The sequence below is a fragment of the Salvia hispanica genome, chromosome 5, assembly GCF_029641045.1.
Source record: "Salvia hispanica isolate PSC_SH4W2 chromosome 5, Shi_PSC_v1, whole genome shotgun sequence".
NCBI classification, from domain to species: domain Eukaryota; kingdom Viridiplantae; phylum Streptophyta; class Magnoliopsida; order Lamiales; family Lamiaceae; genus Salvia; species Salvia hispanica.
This window is the reverse complement of record NC_142696.1, coordinates 18281783-18308193: the sequence shown is the minus strand read 5'-3', so window position 1 is coordinate 18308193 and position 26411 is coordinate 18281783. Positions and strand designations below refer to the sequence as shown.

At 35.0% G+C, this 26411-nt stretch overlaps 2 protein-coding genes across 4 annotated transcripts; both read left to right on the top strand.

The window, feature by feature from the left end:
• Positions 1–4748: 4748 nt before the first annotated feature.
• Positions 4749–10077, top strand: LOC125187318 (wall-associated receptor kinase-like 1). Of its 3 annotated transcripts, none has more exons than XM_089058961.1 (6): positions 4749–5235; positions 6405–6779; positions 7089–7610; positions 7823–8209; positions 8331–8507; positions 8676–10077. In XM_089058961.1, exons 1-6 carry the CDS (start codon positions 4755–4757, stop codon positions 9869–9871), a joined length of 3138 nt encoding a protein of 1045 aa, XP_088915087.1. In that variant the 5' UTR covers positions 4749–4754; the 3' UTR covers positions 9872–10077. The 3 variants fall into 3 exon arrangements, with proteins under 3 accessions (XP_088915087.1, XP_088915088.1, XP_047939841.2); XM_089058962.1 differs by having other exon boundaries at positions 4749–5259; positions 6405–6740; XM_048083884.2 differs by having other exon boundaries at positions 4749–5259.
• Positions 10078–19429: 9352 nt separating this feature from the next.
• LOC125189748 (wall-associated receptor kinase-like 8) lies at positions 19430–25039 on the top strand. Its single transcript, XM_089058965.1, has 7 exons — positions 19430–19988; positions 21072–21449; positions 21519–22046; positions 22111–22470; positions 22664–22744; positions 23306–23401; positions 23732–25039. Exons 1-7 carry the CDS (start codon positions 19442–19444, stop codon positions 24922–24924), a joined length of 3183 nt encoding a protein of 1060 aa, XP_088915091.1. The 5' UTR covers positions 19430–19441; the 3' UTR covers positions 24925–25039.
• Positions 25040–26411: the final 1372 nt, after the last annotated feature.

Genomic DNA, 26411 nt, shown 5'->3' with positions numbered 1-26411 from the left:
TAGTCCGTCCCACTAGAATATGCATTTTCTAATTTTGGAAACTCTTTTTCTTTAAAGAGGTGAGACCTATTCTCCACAAATGATACTTTAATTACTTTTTCTCTCTACCTCTCTCCTACTTTACCAATTTTTGCATTAAAAATCGTGCCGGATACAAAGTGTATATTCTTTGGGGACGGAGGGAGTAGTATTTCTTGGGAGTTGATTTAATAGTGAGTATTGTTTATGAGTAAATGTTGCATATCTCAGATTACAAAAGTAAAGGATACATACATATGTTTAGGTCTTGTACTGATAGGTCCTTGACCTATCAAGACTGAGCACCACGACTTGAACGAACAAATAGAGGAAAAGATAACCCTAGTTGAGGTGCTAGGGGGCGATTTCCGCCAGAACCAAAAATGAGAATAGAAGTTTATTTCATATTTCTCAATGAATCAAAATACTATAGAATTCTATCATTTATAGAATTCTAAACCCTAAACATATCTTCTAATCAAGCAAAATAACTAAATAAAAAAGATTACAAAAGATATGCAAAATCAAATCAAATACTATTAAAAGATAAGTTGGAGATTGAGAGAGATTTGGACGTGATCTTGTGCGTGATTTAGATGCTCGAGGACCCTATCAACTCTCCCCCGGTTGAAATCCACCTTATCCTCAAGGTGGGAAAAAGAAATAAGCACTGCTAAAGTTACACCATATCTTGGCTTCAACAGCAACACCCGTAGTTGCAGCTCTACGTTCTCCTTCATTGTGGATGCCTATTGAGAGGGCTGCAGTGAAGTCTTCCAACGTTCCGTAGTGGATCAGTTTGGACACATCAAAAGGTCCCGGATCAAATATGCGAACCCCAATTACGCCACCAAATTGACGAGTTGCACGGCACCACGCAGCCGCTTTGAGCATAAAACTATAGTCCAAAATACAAGAACCTGCAAAAATCAATTCATCTTTCGAGAATCCCAGACGTGTCACGTCCATGCGCGAAGGGATCGCACTGCCATCCGAGGCCTGAGACAAACAGAACAAGTCTTTCTCTACCGACTTGACGTCTTTGGGCATAGCTTGGCCTCCACGTGCCATTTCAACAACTTCAGTTTGTGGTTTTGCCTCAGCCTCTACCAACTCTTCAACTACCACACTTTTTGCTTTCGTCATTTTTTGGTTCGATCTTCTCAGCCCCAGCAGCTGTCTCCTCTGTTTTCATATCTAGTTGTGATTCAACCATATATTTCTTCAACCGGATCAGCTTCAGATTTGGCTAAACATTCAGTAGGCTCGGCTGGTGGAGCCTCTTCCACAGCAGGAGCTTCTTTTTCGACCACTTGAGTAGGCGTTTGTTCTACCTCCTCTTTCTTTGCTTCTCAGTGTTTGTGCTCTCTGCTTCATTTTTTTTCATCTTGTCACTATCGATGGTGACTAACTGCCTTTCATCGGCCCTCTTTGTTAAATCTGGAGAAAATTGGTAATAGACTGCCACCAAGAAATCCTCCCACGAACAATCAATGTCAGTTTTTTGATAAGTATGAAACCAATCGGTTACCGGTTTCATAAGATAAAGGCGATCATCGAGCGGAGTGTAGTAGTGGTTGTAATACTCTTGGACCTTACAGATCCAATTCAGTGCCATTTTTCGGTCAAAACGTGGAGGTTTGAGGCGTGGCATCAGTGGCGGATCCAGGATTAAAAAACGTAGAGGAGGCAGAATAAAATAATAAAATATTAAATATAATACATCAATATGTATTTTTTTAGCAAAGTGAAAGTCTATTACAATTCAAGTAGCTCTAGTATCTGTTAACCGAGACAACTAATTTCTACGGGTATCCATATCTTGAAAACGTTTCAAGATTCTTTCATTAGAAACACTTGCAAAGATGGATCTTTCATTTTATACTACCAAACTGTCATTCAACCACTCATCTCCCATCCTATTCCGTAAGTCAGTCTTGACAAATTTCATTGCTGAAAATACTCTTTCAACAGATGCAGTCGCTACGGGTAAGATCAATACCAACTCAATTAGACGATAAACCAACGAAAAAACTTCTGAGATAGGCTAGCCAAATCTTCAATACCATTCAATCGTGCATCTCTTCTCACAACATCAACAAAAGTTTCAAGTTGTTTAAACAATTCAGTATGTTGAGTCGATGTGAAGTCCTTTGGGTAAAGAGTAGCAAAGTGAACAAACTTATCAACATTAAAAGCAGCGAAATCATTTTTTGGATCGAGGCATGTCATACAACTTAGCAAGTATGTGGATGTTATTTCAATTGAGCTTGGGGGCGATAATGTTTATTTTTTTCGGTCAACGGGGCGACGTCGGAGGCAACGGAGCGGGCGGATATGGAAAATATACATCCGGGATAAGGGAAAATTAGTCGCTCGCCCCCACCTGGATCCGCCACTGCGTGGCATGGAATAAGACTTGAAACCCATCAGTTCCTGCGTGACCGACGGAGGGGGCGACCAACGCTGTGGAGACGAATGCTCGTCAAGGCTGTCTGAATTCTCCTCGGATTGTGCTTGCTGCCCAAACGTGGCAAGAAATTCTCCATGAGCACTGACTAGGCAACGTAGTTCCACACGAGCATATCCCTGATATTGCGGAGATCATGTTGTTGTGATTCCTTGAGAAGCGGCATTGAGCTCGGATATCTTAGGAATCAATTTGGATTAATACCATAACTCAACAAAATTTATGGCAAAAAGATAAAGGAAAGTGGCGTGAGTTTGTGATAGGAAAACTAAGCCTAGATTGAGCTCTAGGTGTTTCACGTGAACAGTAAAAATGGGGAGGAGTAAATCAATGGAAGCACCAGTTGATAGGTCCTTGACCTATCAAGACTGAGCACCACGACTTGAATGAACAAATAGAGGAAAAGATAAACCCTAGTTGAGGTGCTAGGGGGCGATTTCCGCCAGAACCAAGAACGAGAATAGAAGTTTATTTCATATTTTTTAATGAATCAAAATACTAGAGAATTCTATAATTTATATAATTCTAAACCCTAAACATATCTTGCTAAGCAAGCAAAATAATTAAATAAAGATTACAAAAGATATGCAAAATCAAATAAAATACTATTAAAAGATAAGTTGGAGATTGAGAGAGATTTGGATGTGATCTTGTGCGTGATTTAGATAATCGAGGACCATATCATGTACATACCAAACCACATTTCATTTACTCTTTGACACATATATATCTCCGATCACTAACTTTTAGATGATGTTATTGGTTCGCAAAAATTAGACACCTTAATTAAGATACTTTTATCACAAAATTTCATGGTTTCTGTATCACATGAATTAAGATCTGAATAGATTACCAAATAATCTAATGAATGATAGATGCAACAATTCTTTCTTTGTTTGATGAATTTCTGAAAGTGTGTTTCAGTTTCATCCATTCTCTTTCTTATATAGTAATAAAAACTATTCACTCAAAAATATTTTTACATTTCTAGAATTGACCAAGTATTTTCAATCCTATAGATCGATCCCATATCTGAAATTCTTATAGATAATTGTAAAATAAGGAACGATTTAGTAAACTTGATAGTTCGTACAAATGAAATACACGCTCTAAATTACACATCACAACATTGGGCATAAATTTTATAGGTATATACTATGTGATATTTTCTCAAAAAGATGAAGTACTACCTTTTAAATGGTGAAAATCGATCATTATTATAACTTCTAAATGTGGAATGTTATTATATTTACTACCTAAAAATCAAGAAAATCTATGATCACCATCTATAATCACCAAAATCAAGAAAATCTATTCTTATTAAAGTTTAATTAATATTAAAAAATTAATTAAAACTAATAAAGTTTTAAAAACTATTAAATTTTAATTAGATTGAATGTATGATTAACAAATTCCATGAATTTTATAATAAAATTATATTTAAAAATCTATTTTAAATAGTGGTTATTTATTTATTAATTAATTATTGATATACTAATTCTCTTAAAGAGCCATTTTGTCACTGTAGATTGTCCATAATTTAGAGACCCTTTATTTTGTTCTATTTTTGATGTGCAAATCCTACGTTCCACTAATTTTTTTACATTCACAATTCATTATAAAACAAGTGTAATATTAAAAATGGATCCAAAAACCACTTGCTTTCTCACTTTACTAATTTTCATAAAGTCAAATAATTTTTTAAAACTCGTCCTAATAAAGTCATAGGGGGACGGAGAGAGTAATTGCTATGTCGGCACTGCGTTGGTCGACCATCCAAAGTCGTCTCCTCCGAGAGAAAATGTCATTTTCACAAGGAGAGAGAAAATGTCATTTTCACATATTAATTTCAACTGTCTAGTTGTTTCAATAAGGAACAAAAAGACCATATCCAATTCTATTTGTTTTACCTCTATGAAATACTGTCTATCTACATTAAACTAGTAAAAGCTAGAGTAGTCATTTTTTTTACGATTATGGCCAATCATCTATCTATATTTACATGACCGCTAGAATTTTTGCGACAATTATTTCTCTATGAATACTACTAGTATTTCCACAAATTTAAATGACTTCACATTCTAATCTCTGTATTTCATAATTTTCATTTATTGCTTAAAGTGAGCCAGTGACTTTTAAAGACAAAAATTTAATGTATTCATTTAAAGGTCAAAGTCGTCTGCAAAGTCAAGTAGGTAGTGAGATGTTTAAAGCCAAACTTTCATATGAAACTTACACTTGAGCTTCATACACTTTCAACTTAAACATGCAACTAATTTTCTTTGTCCTACTTCTCTCACCATTACTTTCCAGCGCTCTGAATGCCAAACCCGGATTCCCTGACCGGTGCGGGGATTTACTGATTCCATATCCATTCGGAGTCGGGCCAAATTGCAGCCTCAACCCATATTTTAACATCAACTGCGATGCTTCAACTTACCCTCCAAAAGCTTACCTCTCCATTCTGAAAAGAGAAGTGATTGAATTTAATCAAACTTACATTCGCCTCGAATCCCCCTACATGATTTCAGCTTGCTATGGTTTGCCAGCTGGCAATCAATATAGTAAGAGAATGAGTGTAAACTTGTCGGGAACACCCTATATGTTATCATATTTTAACGTGCTCACTGCCATCGGGTGTGATGATATGGTGCTGCAATCCAACGGAAGTTCTGTCCTTGACGGCTGCTCGGCGTTTTGTGCGGACAAGAATGATACAGGCGGTGTCGGAAACTGCCCATCAAATGGTTGTTGCCATCTAGATATATCCCGTAATTCTCAATACTCTATCTGTTTCTTAAATATAGAAATTTTTTGTTTTATAAAATGAATCCTATACTCTACTGACACTAATTCCATTATTTTTCTCTTTGTTTCTCCTATTTTACTAATTATTTTTTCTCTCTCTTACTTTACCCATTTTACATTAAAATTCATGTCATTTTCAAAATTCTTATTTTTAGAAAACAAATGGAGTGTTAAATAACTTTTTGTTCCTTTTCTCCCAGCCAAAAGAAAGAAAGAAAGGAATATATTGTGCATCAGTACTCTCCTTTAATGCACATTTAATATTATTTATTTTATTTTATAAACTTATTGAGTTTAATTCTAACTATATAGTACTCTTTCCATCCATCAGTTCACCAATAAATATTTTATTTATTTTTTTTACTATTTTTAATAATGAATCTCACATTCCACTAACTTTATTTCATTCATATTTCACTATAAAACTAGTCTCACTTTCGACTAACATTTTTCACCCACTTTCTTCAACTACATTTTTTAAAATTCGTCCCCTCACAAATTTTACCTTGGATTGGTGCACAAAGAGAGCATGTATTTATGGTGGTTTCTTGAATTTCAGTTAAAAGATACAAGGTAGCAAAGCCCTGTGAAAAAAAAAAACACTTGGACTAATTAATTTGTTTAGAAGATCTTTTTCTAGTATAGCTAAGTCATATCTTCGTCATTCTCTTAATTAGTGTTTTAAAAACAGATTGGCCAGTTCGACCGGTCTGACCACGAACCGGCAAGTAATTCGGTCCAGTTCACCTCTTAAAACCAATGTTTATCCTCCATGAACTGTTTGAACCGGATGGTTGGATCGGTCAACAGTAAACCAGAAACTGGTTTTCACTTTTAAATATCAAAATAAAACCGGTCTAATATAGATAGGTCATATCTTCGTCATTCTCTGAAGTATTAATATTCCGATTCAAACAAATTTGTCAACTTATACAAGCCTTTCTTTTAAGAATCAGACTTGCATTTAAACTAATAATGTGTCCACTGACAGCCTGAAATGCTTTTATAAATACCTGATACTCTCTTAGGTAGTTAAGTTGGCTAGAACTTCATATTAATATTTTTTTCTTAACGAAACAAATAAACATTAGTTGATTTTAACTGACAGGCACAAGTTTGGTGGAAGCAGAACTAATTGACTTGAGCAGAAAATCACTACGCAAAAAGCTCTTCCCATGCAGCTATGCCTTTATCCAGGAGGAAGAAGATTCGAATGAAAGCGCATTTTCATATCCTTTGTACTACCTGGACAACTCAACGGCATTGGTAAATGATAATTGGGCATCAGCAACAAGACCGCCAATCGTACGCTTGGACTGGTTTTTTGGGAGCGAGAACTGCAGTCGAGCTAAGAATTCCACAACTTATGCATGTCGAGATGACAGGAGTGTTTGTGTTGATAGCGATTACGGTGATACAGGATACACATGTAGTTGTGTTCAAGGTTACGATGGAAATCCTTACTTACCGGGTGGATGCCAAAGTTTGTTTCGTTTCTCCCTACTTATATTTATTTACACACTAACTAGCTGAGGGTTGATGGATTACTAACTTTTCTTAAATGAATAACTCATCAATGTTGACACGATGACATTAGCATGTCACTTACTATATCTTTGTGTTGACATCTATTTTTAAAAGTCAACACAAAGACATATGTCAACTAAATTTGTGTTAACGATTTTGAGATATTGCGCAATATTGATGAGTTAGCAAGTTAGCAATTTAAAAAAAGTTGCATTATAACACTCCTCCTAACTTGCTTTGGAATATCTCCTTTGTTTTCATCCAGCAATTTCTAGTTCAATTGCCAAAGCTGGATGCTTAGATCAATGTGGGAAAGTATCGATTCCATTTCCATTTGGAGTGGGCCCAGATTGCTACTTGGAGCCATCTTTTGAAGTTGTTTGCAACACGGCCACCAATCCTGAGAAACCCTACCTCCGTCTTTCCAACACTGAAATCCTTGAGCTGAACTCATCCAAAATTTTGATTAAATATTTCAACAAAGCTACAACGTGCTACAGTTTGTCAGACAATCAAGTTGAAATTACTAAGCCAGAGGAGCAAAGATTGACGATCGACTTGTTGAAAACTCAATATACACTATCAGATGAGAATTGGATCACCACCATTGGCTGTGATGTTATGGTTGTCGGGATTATTGGAAAAGACAAGCCAAGTTCTATCCGAAGCAATTGCGCAGCCATTTGCTCCAACCGTTTGATGTATAAAGGTCGGATCAACGCACAATGCGAATATGAAACAACATCTTTTGGAGGCGAGGGTTGTTGTAGAGTGCCTGTTCCAAGAGGTAATAATCCATCGATTTTTTTTTTTGTTGTTGTTAATATATTGCTGGTTTATAACTATGGAAACGTATTTAAGATTACTTTGAAAATTAAGATGTCCAAGATTCGGTTCGGCTATATATGTGTCTTTTATAGTATTTGACTATTTTCATGGCGTCCAATATGTGAAAGAAGTCGACATTCTCTAGTGAAATATGCGTTGGATTATTTGCAGGTACGGCTTACCTAGAAGCAAATGTGACCAAACTTAGTGGAAGATGGACAAGTACTAATATTTCTTGCAGTTACGCCTTTGTGGAATACATTAAAAAATTAAATGTGGATGATCGTACTATTTATGTTACCTCATTTCCGTTTTTGAATAACTCAAAGGGGATCGGACTAGATGCTCTTCTATCAAAAGGATATTATGATCAGTCGAGCATGGCATTGGATTGGAGGATTGGAGCAGTGAATTGCAAAAAAGCGAGACAAGATCCGGCTATGTTTGCATGTCGTGGTAACAGTGATTGTGTTGATTTTGATGCTACGATTGGAGGGTACCTCTGCAACTGCTCCAAAGGATACAAAGGCAATCCCTACCTCAATCCAGGGTGCCAAGGTAGGTAATCTTTTGCTATGTAAGCTTGGCCAGCTATAGTGATTTATTTGGAAATTGACCTACAAATATACGTTCAACTAAATTGCAATTAATGGTTGATACTGCACATGTTTCTGACTAGATATTGATGAATGCGCGGATAATGCAACTAATACATGCATCTTAAAATCAACTTGCGTAAATTATCTGGGGACGTTTCATTGCTCATGTCCAAAAGGGTATAATGGTGATGGGAAGAAAGATGGCACAGGTTGCATTCAGCAGCCGCCATCTAAAACCAAGATGATTATCTTGACAGGTAGCAATATAATGTTTCAACTCTCATATCAATTTGTTTAACTTCACTTTCTCTTAAAATCTGATGTTTGTATATTTTGTTAAATAGTACTACTATTCATGTATGCAGCTTATTGAATTTCACATATTTGTAAAGTTTTGTTGATTTTGACACTAAGTTTATATGTAGGCATAGGCTCAGGATTGGGGTTTCTACTTCTACTCTCAGTGTTCTTTTGGTTGTATAAAGTGTTGCGAAAGAGAAAGGAGAAAATGGTAAAAGAAAAATTCTTCAAAAGAAATGGTGGCCTTCTCTTGCAACAGCAGACGAATGATGGTGCACTTGGAAAAACAAAACTTTTCACTGCAAAGGAGTTGGAGGTAGCTACAGATTGCTTTAATGGAAGCAGAATTATTGGGCAAGGAGGGCAAGGCACTGTTTACAAAGGAATGTTATATGATGGTAAGATTGTGGCCATAAAAAAATCAAAGTTGGTTGAGGAAAATCAACTGGAACAGTTTATAAATGAGGTGGCAATATTATCGCAAATCAATCATAGAAATGTGGTAAGACTATTGGGGTGTTGCTTGGAGACCGAGGTTCCCCTGCTCGTTTATGAGTTCATGCCAAACGGGACACTTTTTGATCTAATTCATGATCAGCGTAGTGAAATTTCATGTCCATGGAACATGCGTTTGAAAATCGCAGCAGATATAGCAGGGGCACTAGCATACTTACACTACGCATCTTCCGTGCCAATCTATCACAGGGACATCAAGTCTAGTAATATCCTTCTAGATGAAAAGTATGTTGTTAAAGTATCAGATTTTGGAACTTCGAGGTCAGTTGCTACGGATCAAAATCACTTAACTACTCTGGTTAAAGGGACGTTTGGATATTTGGATCCGGAGTATTTCCAATCGAGTCGGTTCACAGAAAAGAGCGATGTTTATAGTTTTGGTGTAGTTCTTGTCGAGCTTCTTAGTGGACAAAGACCGATATCTCTTGATAAAACAGAAGAGGAAAGAGGCCTAGCCGCACGGTTCCTTGCATGCATGGAAGGAGAATGTTTGGACACAATTTTAGATCCTCTCGTTCGGGAGGAAGGAAGGAAGGAAGAGGTGATTCTAGTTGCGAAGCTTGCACAAAGATGTTTGAACTCAAAAGGGAGAATGAGACCAACTATGAAAGAACTGGCCACTGAGTTGGAAAGTTTCCGGATATCTGGAATGTCGAGTTGTGTTAACATTGAACTAGATGATGTGAAACCTTTTCAAGATATGCCCATGATTTCAGACAATAAGTACACACGGTTGAACAGTTATATGAATGCTTCTTCATGGTCATCAGACACACATCCCTTAGTGCTCTCAACTACTATCTGAATGTGCTTCACAACATGGAACCGTTTAGTATATTAAATAAATGGAGCTCTCTTAGGTTGTGAGAGAATGATTAAGACTTAGTTGTATATATGTGATCATCTTTTAGAGGTTTTATTTATTGTATATTGGGTTGACCAATTTCTGTTACCATGTCGAATTGAAGTTTACGATATAATGAATGAAGTGAAACAATGATTCGTACTAAATACTTTTGCTTTTGGTAGAACTTTTATATTTGTTTGATGTTTGTAAGTTGATTTACATACGAAGTTAATCAATCATATGATGTGTATAAGTATGGAAAATCTAATCAAATGATTCTTTTATTTCTAATGGTTGTGAATTTGTGATCTTTAGGGCACAAGTAATATACACCTCGGATTCACGCAATCACTTACAGCAATCTAAAAGTCCAACTATCTGCAGGAAAAAAGGTTGCAATTAACGCAGTAAAATAGGACAATTAAGAAAAACCTATAAAAACCAAATAAAGCATTAAATTCGTTTGATTTCGAACATTGTTAAATGATGACAAAAGTAGTTGTTGAGAAGGCTAACTTGAGATTTTCTAGATGAGGAAATAACTAACTTCTAATTTGTTTTGGGTTGCTATTCTATGTTTCCTATTTTGTGACTGACTTCGTGTTCTAGGGCATCATATCTAATCTTCGAAATCAAAATTTTTAATCATCAGGGGCTAGGTATATATCTTGTCTCTTTTATGTATAGTTATGTTATATTGAACCTAGGGATGTCAATGTAGCCCGCAACCCGTGGGCCGCCCGAATAGCCAGCCAAATTTATAGGATTAGGGCTGAAAATTTCCAGCCTGATAAAATTACAGCCCGATTAGCCCGCACCCGTTTAACCCGCAACCCGTTAGGGTCAGACCCGAAAACCCGATGGACTGGCCCGAAAACCCGATAAGATTTCTATCGTTCTATTTGTTTGACTTTAATTCGACACTTCATTGGTTATTTTACAATATAGATTACTAAAAAATAACTTTCAATTTTATATATTAAATATATAAATTATATATTAAAATTTTTTTAACATAATAATAGATATATAAATTAGAAACTTCAAAATTTACTAAAATATATATTTAAATTTCTAAAATATGCTTTAAAATATCTTGATGTTTATGTTTTATTTTGCATAAATCTCAACTATTAGTATTTGATCATGTTTATGTTTGAATTTAAGCATATATCTCAAATTTATCATAATTAAATATTTTACATTTTATAAATATAACTAATTTTTACTATTATTTATTGGATTGAACGCATGTTAATTTTATCGGTAGCAGCCCAATTAGCCCGCTGGGCTAGCCCGAAACCCGAGCTTTTAGGGTTAGGGTTGAACTTTTATAACCCGAAAAAATCACAGCCCGAATAGCCCGCACTCGATTGACCCGCAACCCGAATAGGGTTGGCCCGAAACCCGATGGGCTGGCCCGATTGACATCCCTAATTGAACCTCTACTATTGGACTCTCATTAACTAAATTGAAGCTTATTTAATTCGAAGTCCAAAAAAATATTACTTGGTCACTATAGTATACAGTACTCCTTCCGTTCCATAGTAGTGAAGGTATTTCTTTTCGGCACGGAGATTAAGAAAAATGTGTGTAATGTATTAAATAAAAAGATAATAAAGTAGAAGAAAGGAAAAAATAGAGAGAATAAAATAAGAGAGAGGGAAAAGTAAGTAAGAAGAAATGTGTTGACTTTAAAAAAAATAGAAATGACTTCATTACTATGGAACGTAGCAAAATGGCAAAATGACCCCACTACTATAGAATGAAGGGAGTATATAATAATGAATGTTTGTCTAATCCCTATTTAGAAGTAATCTAGACTTCCATTTTAAATTAACTATTTTCCATATTTAAGATATTTATATTCATTAATTAATTTAAGTCTTCTATCTCAACAAAACACAACATTATAAAATTACTAATTCTCACAATAAGTAAAAAGTTGATGTAGAGTTTATCGTACACAAGTAGTTCTAAAGATTCTTTACAAGTGTCTAAAAATGACATGTTCGGAGTCTCAATTGTTGTCATTAAAGCATTCACCTCCCTCACTCGTGACAATAAGTCGCTCCTTGGTCTCCACCTTAAAGACAAGATGGATTTTAAACACGAGGGAGTTGATCCATCACCATTAAGCTATATACAGCATAAGCTCGCTCACCTCCTTTCCAACAAACCATCGATAAAGGAGGTAATAAATCTATCACTCCCTCGTCCTTTACAAATATAAATTATTTCCATTTAAATCTCTTTCGGATCCTTAAAATCAGAAACTTTCTATTTTAGGAAACATTTTTCTCCTTAATAAGACGAGACACACTCTCCATTAACAAACAATACATCAATCATTTTTTTTTTCTATCTTTCTTACTTTACCAATTAATTATTTCTTTAGATAATACATAAAATTATGTAATCGAGTCTCTCCTATTTAAAAAAGATTTGTTAGTTTTTTTTAAAAAGGGAACTTTTTTTATTCCCACTCTTATTCTTGGTGTAAAATATCTATTGACCGGATTTACGGATTAAGGTCAAAAGTCTCTCATTGAATAGTGAAATTTGAACCCGTAATCAAAAAGTCACCAGCTCCGCGCAGCAAACTATGTTATAACCCGTTATTTGATTCTTCCTCTATTAATTTCTCATTTCTTTGCAGATGCTTATTGAATCTACCGTGCAATTGCATAACAAAGTTAGGAAAAGTAAAATTGACCATAATTGCCACCCGATTTTCAGTTAGATTGACACATTATAAATAGTTAAGGTCCAAAATTTCTCACACAACCGATATCGTGCATGGAAGATTTTGAATATCAATTATTTCTTAGCACTCAGATTCCACAGTTCATTAAATTATATTTTACGCAATTTCGATCATTTCAAAGTTCAAACATTAGTCAGAAGACATGTCTTTATGTAAAAAAAAATGACAGCTCGGATATAACCCTTTATTTATTTATTTTATAATAAGTAAATGGATTTTAATTTAAAGTCGCACCGCAGAGTTTATTATCCTTTATAAGTATTAATTCAGCCATATTTTTCTACAGTGTGTGAGTTCCATTTATACGTAGTGAGATACCTCATGTACATATGAGTAATATTTTCCACCTTATCTAACAGTGATCACACCTTAATTATGATTATGAAAAATAATTCTGAAAAATGTCTGGGAATGTCGCACACATGCTATTCCACTTCTCCATAAGTGAACAGCTTAATGATGATAGAAACAGTGGTGCTATATTCTACTATACTCGCATGCGCGTGTGGAATCGTACAATTTGGTTTATAAAATATTAGTAATTGACTAGAAACAGTAGTCTTACAAATACTACTAATTATATTCCATATCAAGATTTTGTATACCCAATATATAGAAAAGTAAGATTACACTGTAAAATTGCGTCATATAAAGTTCAATTTTGGTTATAAATATATTACCAAAATATGAATGTGGTTGTAAAATATTATTTTTATGAAAATTAGGTTTATAACAAATGAAATCTTTGTCGAAGCGATCCTTTTTTGATGGTTTCGTAAAAAAACTAACGGTCATGCCGCTGTGCAATTAGCGGTAACCGTTAGTTTTTTGACAAAACCGTTAAAAAAGGACTACTTCGGGGGCATTATCATTTGTTATGAATTCGTTTTTCAAAAGGTGAATGTTTTGAGTCAAATTTAATTTTTTGTCATATATTTAGTACTAAAATTGATCTTTACTCTTTTGTATATATATACATGGGTTATACAAAATTGAATGAAGAGAGGAGGGAAATTCCATTATGAAAAGTATACTTTTTTTTCTTCACAGTAACCGTTTTCAAAATTCTTTTATCTTGCTTAAAAACAATAGTGGTTTTATGATACTGAGTATACCTATAGTAATATTATCATATCTTTATTAATTAGTTAATTTTAATTTACCGTATCTCTACAATATCTATTTTCTTGTTCATTAAGTTACTAGCATTATAAATAAGAGCTATTGTTATCTTTTGGAATCAATCAATGAAATCGCAATTATTTGTCTTTTATCTTTATTTACTTTTCCATCAAGAATCCTAAAACTATTGGTTATCAACAAAGCAACGTTTCTTTGCGACTTTCTTTATCTTCTCCGACTTAATAAGGGTTCTTTCTTATTAATTGGTGATTTCAACGAGAGTTCATGGTCATCTCATCTAAAGAATGTGCCTAGCGCGTCTTCCCTTATCACTTCATGAAAAATCATCTAAATGATGTTGTACTTGCATTCACATCCATGATGAACAGATCTGATAATGAATTCAAAGAAAGTCTCATCTACGTTTATAATATTTAAAGCTCTTAAATCTTATATACATCGATTTAATGATGATTTTAGCATATTTATATAAGTATAAATAATCCTTTCTTAACAAGTGGACGATAGATGATTCTGACTTATCTATATAAGTATGGAGTGGCCCATTTAAGAAGTCTTATATGTGAATATGTTATTCATGGATTAGCAATAAATAAACGTCACATTTGTTTTTGAAGAAAAATGTGTCATATTCATCCACATAAATGCGGATGGAAGAGACTGCCACTCTGGGTCAAAAAGTCGCCGTCCAATAAATAATGTGTTTGTTTGTCGCTCCAACCTGGGATTTATAAATAGTGAACGGAGGGAGTAATTTGTATACCTATTTTTGAAAAATAGGAGTGATTAGAAATGGATCACTCCGTTTTAATACAAAATTAATAAAATATGATAGTTATTACAGAAAAAATTATTAATGATATTTTTAATGCAATTCAAAATGTTAATTTATGTTTTTAAATAAATCACCAACGTTTATAAAACCATCCTTTATTTTAGACGAGGCAAATGCCCATCTCATATTTAACTATATATATATATATATATAAATATAACTTGCTATAACATTTTTTTATTAATCTTCCACTAATTGCCCCTTCTTGAATATTTAAATTATCTTCATGTATATTTTTGCCCATGTTACTAAAAACTTCTGGCTCTGTCCCTGATTGGTTTCCCAACTAAAATTAGACAACGCAAAATCTCCCAACTAAAATTGGAGAACGCAAATGGAAGCGTCCTCAAGAAAAGCAAAATATTGAGTTTATTTGTCCTTAATTTAGGAACGTTTTCTTTTGCGTTCTTATTGTTATTTTATACTCCCTATATCCCCCCATTATGTGTCTCACTTTGACCCGGCATGGTGATGCACTTTTTATTAGCACTATAAATACCTACAAGTATACATAGTAGAAATAATATAGCTAAAGGTCAGTACCGGATATCAATCACGGGGAAAACAATCATAGACTGGCTACCCTCTACTAAAACTCAATTACTATTTGGAAAACCAAAAGATTTTGAGAACTTTGAAAACTGAAAATAATTTAAAGCAATTAAAACAACTGATTGCAAATAAATCACGAGTTAAAAGTATAGAGATAAGGGAATTCCAGGGATGTGCGTTCACAGTTATGGTTATACAAATTCCAACTACAATACCCTAGCACAGTTAATACTTTGATAGGACGAGTCACCTAACTCATGCTCATGTGATGCAGACGTTGGTCACTAACATTAGTGTTATCAATCCTAAATCTGTAACTCTCAAAAGCTCCTAAGACCCTTGAAAAGTCCTCACTCTCAATTAACAGTGTCGTTTTAAGGGAAACTAACTGTAGTGTCTACTAAGTGGATCTAACTCGTCAACATCCTCTCACGATTATGTAGCAAGTTATATTAATTCATACACGATTGTGTCACTCAATCATGAAGCGTCAAGATTAACTTAGGGAAGAAACAAAGTAAAAATAAAACGGATATTAAATAGAAAAAGGAATTGTATAACCAAAGCCGTTACTAACACATCCCTAGAATCTTATGAATTTAGCTACACATAATGTAATAATCTAAAGACATAGATTGAAGGGAAAACAATTGGAATATAAAACTAAAGCTAATAAAACTCGTAGGTTGAATCCTTGTCGCTTTGATGTTCTTGACTCCTTCTTCAACTCCTTACACAATGAAACACTCTAACTTTATCTCTAGAAAATATGTTGCAAAAAGAGGATGATTTCGATGAAGCTTGAGGGCCTATTTATAGGGTAGAAATCGCCACTCTCCTAGAAGGAAAAGGACTGCAAAATATGGTAAATCTTGGAGAGAAATCTAGGTTAAATATGCTCGCCGCTTTTTCGTTGTGGGCCCGCTGCACCTCGGCCGGCAGTCGCCGGGCAATGGTTCCGAACTCTCTGACTCTTGGGTGGCGGTCGCCACACCTTCCCCAGCGGTCGCCGGGCGTGACTTCGTTCCATGCACAGATTTCCGAAACGGACCTCTACAGATTGATGGTCGCCGGTCGCCGCCTGAAACTCCAGATTTCCAGATTTCGTGTTTTGACTCCCCTTTTAGGCTCAAATATGCACATTTCTCACAAAACACGTCAAAATACCAAAATGTATAAAATATACAAATAATTGACATATAATGCAACTTTGACATTAAAAACGGACCAATAATGGCCTTTAAACAGTGCAAAATCTGAGTGTATCAATGGGTTTTAAGAAATGTAGAGAAAAGTGAGTTAAAAAGGATAGTGGAATGTAAGTACTACAGTTCAATATTAGTTTTATAATAAAATGTGAGGGAAATGAGTCAGTTGAATGTGGGGTCCAATTTCAGAAATAGTAAAAATAAAGTGAGACGATTAATAAAGGACATCCCAAAATGAAAAACTGGAACATATAATAGGGGATGGAGGGAGTAAAAATTTCCAATGCAAAAAATTGTAGTTGGATTTTTTTATCCTTAAAAATAAATTTTTTTTTAGTGAGATAAACATAAAAAATGATTTAAGTATTATTAGTAGAACAAAATGAATCCATGCATGTGCATCAAAGAAAATATTAACATAAACAGTAGTAAAATAAAAAAAATAAGATTATGTTTTCATGCAACATGTTCGTGCAAATTCCTACTATGAAAGGTCATATGCGTGTAACTAACACCTCGAAATATACGAACTTAAGTCATGAAGTGTAACAGTCCGCCTTCCTAGGGTACAATAAATGCAGCGACTGCTACGAAAATGGACTCAAAGAATTCAACATAGGCTAGGGTTACATTTAAAGAGTTTTGACCAAAGATTTAAAGGAACTATCAGAGCATTTAAAACAACAACTTAACCTAGAAGCTTAAATAAGAAAAAGGAAGGTATCATAAATTACGATAAAAAATCTCAAGAGTATGACATAGTTTCCAAGATAAAAACCACACGATAGTCTAAGGCCTCTAAACTGAAAGGAGAGTGCAAAATATCCAAAATAATCATAAGTGTTTCAAAATAATTTCAGCGGAAACGACCAAGAGAGAGAGCAGCTATGTATGAAGACACAACTACGCTTGAAGTTCAAAACATCCATCTTAGTTAGTTATCATGCTCAACACCCGCCACCGCTCGTCATCGTTCAACCTGCACATAAGTAAAATAACTCCCCACTTTTCCATACACTGGCCAGTCAAATAACTCCCCACTTTTCTCGTCAAATTCCACAATCACAATCATTCCATGGTGTGATGAAAGTGTGGCCACACTTTTCGCCCATGAGACCGGCCGACTAGCAAGGACGGCTCCCGATCCCCTCGTGTACATAGCCTGGTAGGGTTTGCAGCCCATACTCAGACCCGAATTCGTTTAACATATCCATATCCCTATAGCCCAATGGAGCGAACTCTCAAACTGGGCATCAGGCGCACAATATCACAACAAAACAGACATAGGCATGGCATAACAGTTAAACCACCCTTATTTCTCCACATTCATATATTTGCACATAAAAGAGTTTAAGAGTAAAGCCCACCTCGACTGCTTAGGTTTCAAGTAAGTTCTTTCCCTTGTTATCCGGCTTCGCAATTGAGGTTTCACCTTTTTAATCACATAGACACATATCACAAATCAGATTCAATACAAACTCCTAACTCATGCATGTCTCAACGCTTTTCTCTTTTCCCACCAATCTATTTTAGCATCATTAATCAATCAAGATCATGTTCATCGCATAAGTTCCATTCGCATCTCAAATCTAGATCTAACATCAACATATGTCACACAAGAGTATTTAGCCATCAAGCACACACCACACAACACAACACACATACACACGACACGCACACACACGTCACACACACACACCGCACACATGTATACATATTTCCATATCCCCTTTATCCCACTTTCACTCAAACAAGATGCATGAGGGTTCAAGAATACCAATTAATCGGTCAGAAAGAAGAGGAATCGAGTAGAAACGAAGAAGATGAATATAAAAACACCTTATGAGAAAAACGAATGGTAGAAATTAAGTATTAGACTCGGTTCTTCAAAATTCTTGGATCAAACTTCAATTCTTCTTCAAAAGGTGACAAAGTATAGAATAAAAATTGGAGAGAGTGGAGAAGGGAGGAGGGGCGAAAATTATGGGTAGGGGGCGAAAATTTGTGATGGCTAGGGTTAGGTTTTTGGCTTCTTATTTATAGAGTTCAATAAGATCTTTAGGTAAATAAAATAGAATATTTGGTAAGATCTTATTCTCTACAATTAAATAAATAAATATTGTGAAGTAGGGAAGAAGAATTAAAAAAAATAGACTAGGGTATCAAGGCTTGAAAATTTTGAAATATATGGCTCCCAATTAGCCAAGATTTTGTTTTGGTATATTTTACGGAGTAGAATAAAATATCACGGAGCAAAATAAAAATAGGAATTCTCCCAACTAGGGATTGAAATAGGCGTTAGTTTTGCTTCTCCCACAAGGAGTGGATTTTAAATATTAACTGAAATAAGATATGACAAGATCTCTTGAGGTATGAAAAGATTTGTTAGAATATTTAAATTCTAGGTATGGAAGGAAATCAAACAAGGAATCAATTAAACAAGCAAAATAATATTTCCTTCCCAACATAGGTGATTTTCGAAAATCACCTAGGAGAATATGGGGGTCGATTTTTCTCAACATAAATAAGGAATGATTGGGTTTTGGATTTAATTTGGATAAATATCCCAAGAATTAAATTAAATCCGGAAAAATGGAATTCCTCCTCCAAAAATCAAGGGGGTTTGAAAATCTTAAGAATTGGGTGGCTAGTATTTATGGAAATTTTCTCTAATATTCTCACTCACCCTTAAACAAATAATTCACCTCATTATTTAATAAATCTATTGTCACATCACATAATAAAAAAGTTTGACTTTTCAAACCTCCAACGCAAACCCTAGACTCGACTCGGCCAAAGCATCTCATGCAATAAATGCATTCATAAATTAATTCACGTCTCCACGTCATCAATAATAAATTCTAGGGCTCTAAAATTAAGGTTCGGAAATTCGGGATGTTACATGAAGACTTTGAGTATGAAGACTTTTAATTTAAAATAAGTGACCCTCTTATTTTGACTTTCACTGCTTATATATATGTAAATAAGTGATCAATCAATCTCAAATACAGCCACTAAGCACTATGCCTCTTCCACAAATTTATACAATCTTGCATTTCATGTTCCTGCTTCGTTTACCAGCAATATATGGTGGTCCAGTTGCCAAACCAGGATGCCCAAATATGTGTGGGAATTTGCCCATTTCATATCCATTTGGGATCGGGTTGAATTGCTCGTTCGACCTGTCCTTTACCATTAGCTGCAACACTTCCACAGAGCCTCCAAAGGCGTACCTTTCCATAATTGATAAGCAATTGATTGAAATAAACGAAACCTATATTCGGGTTGAGTATTCGAACCTGGTTTCGGTTTGCTATGAGTCTGAAGGTGGTTCGTATAAAGATAGTAGTGTGAGTGTGAACTTGACAGGGACTTTGTATTCGCTGTCCATGTACACAAACAGGCTCACCGCCATTGGCTGCGACGACGCTGTGCTGCAGTCCAACGGAACTTACAACAACGGCGGTTGCTCTGCCTTTTGTGAGGAAGACATCAATACTCAAACAGGGTATTGCCCATTCGATCCTACTTCCATTGGAAGTGGTTGTTGCCAGTCTCAAATCGTCGGAGGTAATTCTCAATTAGTACTCCCTCCGTCCCACTAAATATGCAACATTTGTTTTTCGGCATATGATTTTATGTAGTGTTGTTTTGTGAGTTAATGAAGAGTGAGTAAAGTAAGAGAGAAGAAAAAGTAGAGAGAGTATTGTTTCTATTTTTAGTGGGACAGACCAAAAAGGAAAACGTTTCATTTCTAATGGGACAGAGGGAGTATATTATTGTTTTACACGAGAGAATTACAATTTTAGTCTCAGGACATTGCACTAATATCATATGTAGTCTATATTCTTTAAAAATATCACCAGACATATATATTGATATAATATCACCAGACATATGTTCTTTTGATACTCCATTTGTCCCAAGATAAGTGAATCACTTCTTTTGTACACGGGATTTAAGGAATTGATATTTAAACAACTAAATAGAGAGAGAAAGTATGAGAGAGAGAAAAGTAGAGAAGTAACATCAGAATAAAATAGGTGGATAATAAAATAAGAGAAAAGATTTTTTGCTAAAAAAATGAAATTACTCACTTATAATGAGACATACTAAAAAGGAATATGACTCCCTTATCTTGGGACTGAGGGAATATTTTTTTATTAAAGGAAATTTTTGTAATTTTATATTGGAGAGAACTACATTTTTAATCCCTAAATTTGCTATAATATCATTTGCGGCCTCTTCTTTCAAAATATCACTACGCATATGTGAACTTTCATGTAATATTGCTTTGGAAGATATTTGCCACTATTTGGATTTTTTTAGACCAAAATGTCCTTCGGTCTTTAAAGTCTAGTTTTTCAAATTGTTAAAAATATGAATTTGGATCTTATTACTCTCTCCTTCCTAAGATATTAGACTCGTATACCACTTTGGAGTGTCCCAACATATTTGATCCATTTCTATTTATGGTAAAAATTTACTTTACTACCAACTCCACTCACAAACACCACTAAACAACACTTCCTAAATTCTTGTGTCCAAAAAAAGTGAGTTAATATCTTGGGATGGAGGGAGTATGTTATATGACAGAGAAGTTTTTCAAATTGTTAAAAATATGAAGTTGGATCTTATTATGTTCTATGACAGAGACGGGATTCGTGGGAGCAAAACTAATAGACTTGAGCAGAAAAGTGCAACGTAGAAAGCTTTTCCCCTGCAGCCACGCCTTTATCCAGGAGGTGTCGGACACAAATGAATCCGGATTTTCGTATCCGTTGTTCTACCTCCATAACTCAACTGCATTGCAGACTGACAATTGGGCATCAGCAACGAGTCCTCCGGTGGTGAGGCTGGACTGGATTGCGGGTGTTGAGAATTGCAGCCAAGCAAAGCTGAATCCGACCACGTACGCATGTCAAGATAGCAAGAGTCTGTGTGTTGATGTTGCTAACGTTAGCAGAGGTTACCAATGCAGCTGCCTGCAAGGATACGAGGGAAATCCTTACGTGGTTGGAGGCTGCCAACGTTAGTATTACTCTTTCAGTTTATTCTTATGTACGCAGAAGGTATACTTTCTAACACTATTTCCACCAGCAATTGTATTTCGCAGCTCCATAGCAAGAAACGGATGTCGAGATCAATGTGGCGAATTGTCAATTCCGTTTCCATTTGGAATCGGGCAGAATTGCTATTTGGAGCCATCTTTTGAAGTAAAGTGTGATACATCAACTAATCCTCCAAAAGCTTACCTCTCTGTTCTCAAGGCGGAAATCACCCGTTTAAATTCATCACAGGTTCGGGTCAACTATCCAACACTTGGTTTTGCTTGCTACAATTGGTCAAATTCTCAACAGAGAATCACTAAGACAGTAGAGCAAAGCTTGACTATTGACTTGTCAAAAACTCAATTTACGTTGTCGGAAGATAGCTGGATCTCTGTGATTGGGTGTGATGACATAATGGTGGGTATGACTGGGCATGCGAGTCGTACTTCGGTTGGCAGCACTTGTGCAGCTGTTTGCAAAAATACTCAAATTGCCAATAACTATTATGCTTATTGTCCTACCAAAACTGATGAGTATTGGCCTGGCAATGGCTGTTGCAGGGCACCCATTCCGAGAGGTATTTGTATATCTTATATTTCAACATGATACAAAATGATAAAGAAACAAATATTCGGTTGCAGGCACCTCCTACCTTGAAGCCAATTTGAGCGAGTTCAGTGGACGATGGCCACGTACCAATTTCTCTTGCAGTTATGCCTTTACTGGAACCAAGGATGATTATCATCAAGCAACATACCCCATTTTCAATAACTCAACACAGATTCAAACTGATGATCCAAACATAAATTATCGACCCACTATAGTTACATTAGACTGGAGGATTGGTGCTGTGAATTGCAAAGAAGCACAACTGAATGCGGCGGATTATACATGTCAGAATAACACCGTCTGCATTGATTTTGATGATAGAGTTAGAGGCTACCTCTGCAACTGCTCCAAGGGATACCAAGGCTATCCTTACCTTAACCCAGGATGTCATGGTTTGTACAATCCTGTGTGCTTTTTGCTTAACCTTGCAATCTAATGCTTTAACTATCTGCAATGCCATGAAACTAAATACTAATTTAAAGCTTAGCACTTATAAATGGAATGTTTAATTTTGATCATATTCAAAGAAATTTCATCTTGCTCCAAACGTTGATCGATTGATATTTTAGATGTTTTTACAAGCAGATATTGATGAATGCGCGGACAGTACAACTAATACATGCGTTGCAAATTCAATTTGCATCAATGATGCTGGATCTTATCACTGCTCATGCCTCGAAGCACTGGCGTATCCAGCTTATAATGTACCCCCAAATATTTCCTACATAATGTTATATTTAGACACATATTTCAAAACACATCAGTGGCGCAGTGGTTGGAAACGTGTTTTTTGTTAATGGAGAGACCAGAGTTCGAATTCCTCTGATACCAACTTTGTTTTCATTTATAGTTTTATGATTTTGTTCCCTATTTTGAATATTTTTAACTTATATTTTAGATTTTGTAGATTAAGTTTTATGATTTTGCTTTCTGTTTTGTTTACTTACTTTACTTAGATTTTATATTTTGTAGATTATCATCTTGTTCTCTATGTTGTATATTTATTCTGTTTACTTATATATTAGATTGTTGCTTATATTTGAAGCTTTTAGTAAGTTTTTTTTTAAGTTCTTTCCTTTTAGTACTATTTTGTGGTAGTTTATAGTATATATTACTAGTATAATTTATTTTATTTTATTTTATTTTATATTTTAATGTATTATTTTTTATATGTTGTATGTTTATTTATCATAAAATTCGTACCCCCAATTTAAAAAGTCTGGATTCGCCACTGCCTCGAAGGGTACGTTGGTGATGGGAGGGAAGATGGCACCCGTTGCATTAAGCTGCCACCATCCAAGACAAAGACCATAATCCTGACGGGTAACAAATTACTCCCTCTGTCCATGACATATAGTCATTTTTTTTTACCATTTTGTAATGTCCAGAGGAAATAGTATCATTCCAAAAATGGAAAAGTTCATCTCTTATACTACCCACTGTTTCTCCTAGCTCGCATACTTAACTCACTTTTTCTCCTCTCTTGCTACTTAACTCACTTTTTCTCCTTCTCTCTTATTTTACTAATTTCTCATTAAAACCCATGTCTAAACTATTTTTAGCTGACGTGAGAGTATTATTTGTCATAGTAAATATTTTCCGCTCAAATTCTTCTATGGTTATTCTTTCTAAGTAAAGTAATTTTATGTACAGGTATGAGCTCAGGATTAGGACTTGTACTATTCGTCTCAGTGTGCTTTTGGTTGTATAAGCTGTTGAAGAGAAAAAGGGAAAAGCTGGTTAAAGAAAAATTCTTCAAAAGAAATGGTGGTCTTCTCTTACAACAACAAACAAATGAAGGCTCTGTTGGAAAAACAAAAGTTTTCCCAGCAAAAGAATTGGAGGTAGCTACTGATCACTTTAATGAGAACCGAATCCTTGGAAATGGAGGGCAAGGCACTGTTTACAAAGGAATGTTATCCGATGGTAAAATTGTGGCAATAAAAAAATCGAAGTTAGTTGAGGAAAGCCAATTGGAACAGTTCATAAATGAGGTTGCTATACTTTCACAAATCAACCATAGAAATGTGGTCAAATTATTGGGGTGTTGTTTGGAGACCGAAGTTCCTCTTCTTGTGTATGAATTCATGCCAAATGGCACCCTTTATGATCTCATACATGATCCAAATAATGAATTTCCATTTCCATGGAACATGCGTTTGAAAGTTGCAGCAGATATAGCCGGGGCACTAGCGTATTTACATTCCGCATCTTCTGTGGCTATCTATCACAGAGACATCAAGTCAAGTAATCTCCTTCTAGATGAGAAATATGTGGTCAAAGTATCGGACTTTGGAACTTCGAGGTCCGTTGCTGCAGATCAAACTCATCTAACTACTCTTGTTCAAGGTACCTTCGGGTATTTAGATCCAGAGTATTTCCAATCTAGTCAATTCACAGAAAAGAGCGATGTTTATAGTTTTGGGGTGGTTCTTGTCGAGCTCCTCACTGGACAAACGCCAATTTCTTGTGACGAAGAGGAAGAGGAAAAAGGCCTTGCTAATCGGTTTCTTACATGCATGGTAAGAAATTGTCTAGACAAGATATTGGATCCTCTAGTGTTGGAGCAAGGTAGAAAAGAAGAGGTGATTTTAGTTGCAAGGGTTGCACAGAGATGCTTGTATTTGAAAGGGAGAATGAGACCAACTATGAAAGAAGTGGTGACAGAATTGGAAAATATTAAGATGTCTAACATGTCAACTATATCTGAATATGAATCTGAAGATGAAGGAGATTTTGAAGGCATGCCTACAATGATTCCAGACAATGGTTACACGTGGACAGGTACTTATAAGAATGTTGAAGCATCCTCATCAGCTGCAGATCCCTTGAGATTTACAACATAGTTAATTTATGCAAATGCCAAGAATCTGATTGTTGCGTAATATATGACTCATATATACTCTGTAATAGTATGTGTTTTAACATTTAAATAAAATACTACTGGCACTTCTCATTGTATATATATGCATACAAGTAATTATGATTTCTACAAATACTAAAATGCTAATCGCACCATAATTATGAAGAGAAAATCATTGTAATGTACTCCTCCGTCCTTCATTATTTCTTACCAGTTGACACAACTCGAGTTTTAAGATAGACAAAAACTTCGTATTAGTGTGCGCTAACAATGCGCACGCCTGACTGGTGGGCTTCTTAATTTAATGGTGGACTCAATTTTATAATCTACATCAGCTCTTGTTTCTAACAGCCCAAATGGCGCAATACAAGTAGTAAAATTCAGCTCTATGGCTTCTTTTTTGAAAAAAAAAAATACTATTAAAACAATTAGGAGTGTAGGCTAAATTAATCTGCATAGCTGGCTAAATTTATAGGTTTGGGATTGTAAATTAATAGCTCGAAAAATAATCCAATTAGCTCATACTCAATTAACACGCAACCTGAGTAGCGCTAACCCGAAACTCTATGAATTAGGCTGATGTATTCTATCTGAATATAACTATTTAATATTCTTTCATATCGTTGACAATTGATTGAGCAATTCAACGATATTGGTAAAATGAATAATATAATGAATTAAATATTTAATTTTTATTTAATATTAGTATATATATCCCTTACATATAGAAGGGAGTATCACAATTCAAGATCAAATCTTAGCTATTAGACTAGAAGATCTCGTGGTTGAAATAATGCCACAAGGATAATATTTTAAATTAAAAAAATTATTAAATAAACTTAAAGGGTATTAATGTCAATCCTCTCTCATCTAAATCATCTCAAAACTTTAAATTTACGTAACTCTCTCGATTTAAATTATTTTTTCGCAAAAAATACACTCCATCCGTTCTATAGTAATAGAGGCGTTTCTTTTCGGCATGGAGATTAAGAAAAATTGTGCTAGTTGAGTTAAGTAAAGGGAAAATAAAGTGGAAAATGAAAAAGATAGAGAGGTGAATAGAGAAAAAAGTGAGAGAGAATAAAGTAGGTGTGGAAAAATATGTTGACTTTTACTATAAAGGGGAAATGACTCTATTACTATGATACATACCAAAATGACAAAATGACTCTATTACTATGGAACGGATGGAGTATCAAATTAGAGATAATTTTACAGGGATTCCAACAAAATCTCAATTGCATATGTTCCGACGATGTTCGGGTGATAAAATTTGATAAATTATATTTCAATCATATTGATAATCAAATTTTATCGACAAATGCAAACAAAAATCTCAATATTATACTCCCTCCGTCCCCCATTACTTGACACGGTTTGACCCGGCACGGGTTTTAAGAAATGTAATGGAAAGTGTGTTGAAAAAGTTGGTGGGATGTGGGTCCTACTTTTAAAGTATTAGTTTTATAA

Excerpts from the sequence above, each read along its gene's own strand:
- LOC125187318 (XM_048083884.2), top strand. The coding sequence starts at position 4,755 with ATGCAACTAATTTTCTTTGTCCTACTTCTCTCACCATTACTTTCCAGC. Across the intron at positions 6,780-7,088 it reads CTTACCGGGTGGATGCCAAA|CAATTTCTAGTTCAATTGCC; the intron begins GTTTGTTTCGTT and ends GTTTTCATCCAG. Across the intron at positions 8,508-8,675 it reads CAAGATGATTATCTTGACAG|GCATAGGCTCAGGATTGGGG; the intron begins GTAGCAATATAA and ends GTTTATATGTAG.
- LOC125189748 (XM_089058965.1), top strand. The coding sequence starts at position 19,442 with ATGCCTCTTCCACAAATTTATACAATCTTGCATTTCATGTTCCTGCTT. Across the intron at positions 19,989-21,071 it reads CCAGTCTCAAATCGTCGGAG|AGACGGGATTCGTGGGAGCA; the intron begins GTAATTCTCAAT and ends GTTCTATGACAG. Across the intron at positions 22,745-23,305 it reads TGATGCTGGATCTTATCACT|GCCACTGCCTCGAAGGGTAC; the intron begins GCTCATGCCTCG and ends AAGTCTGGATTC.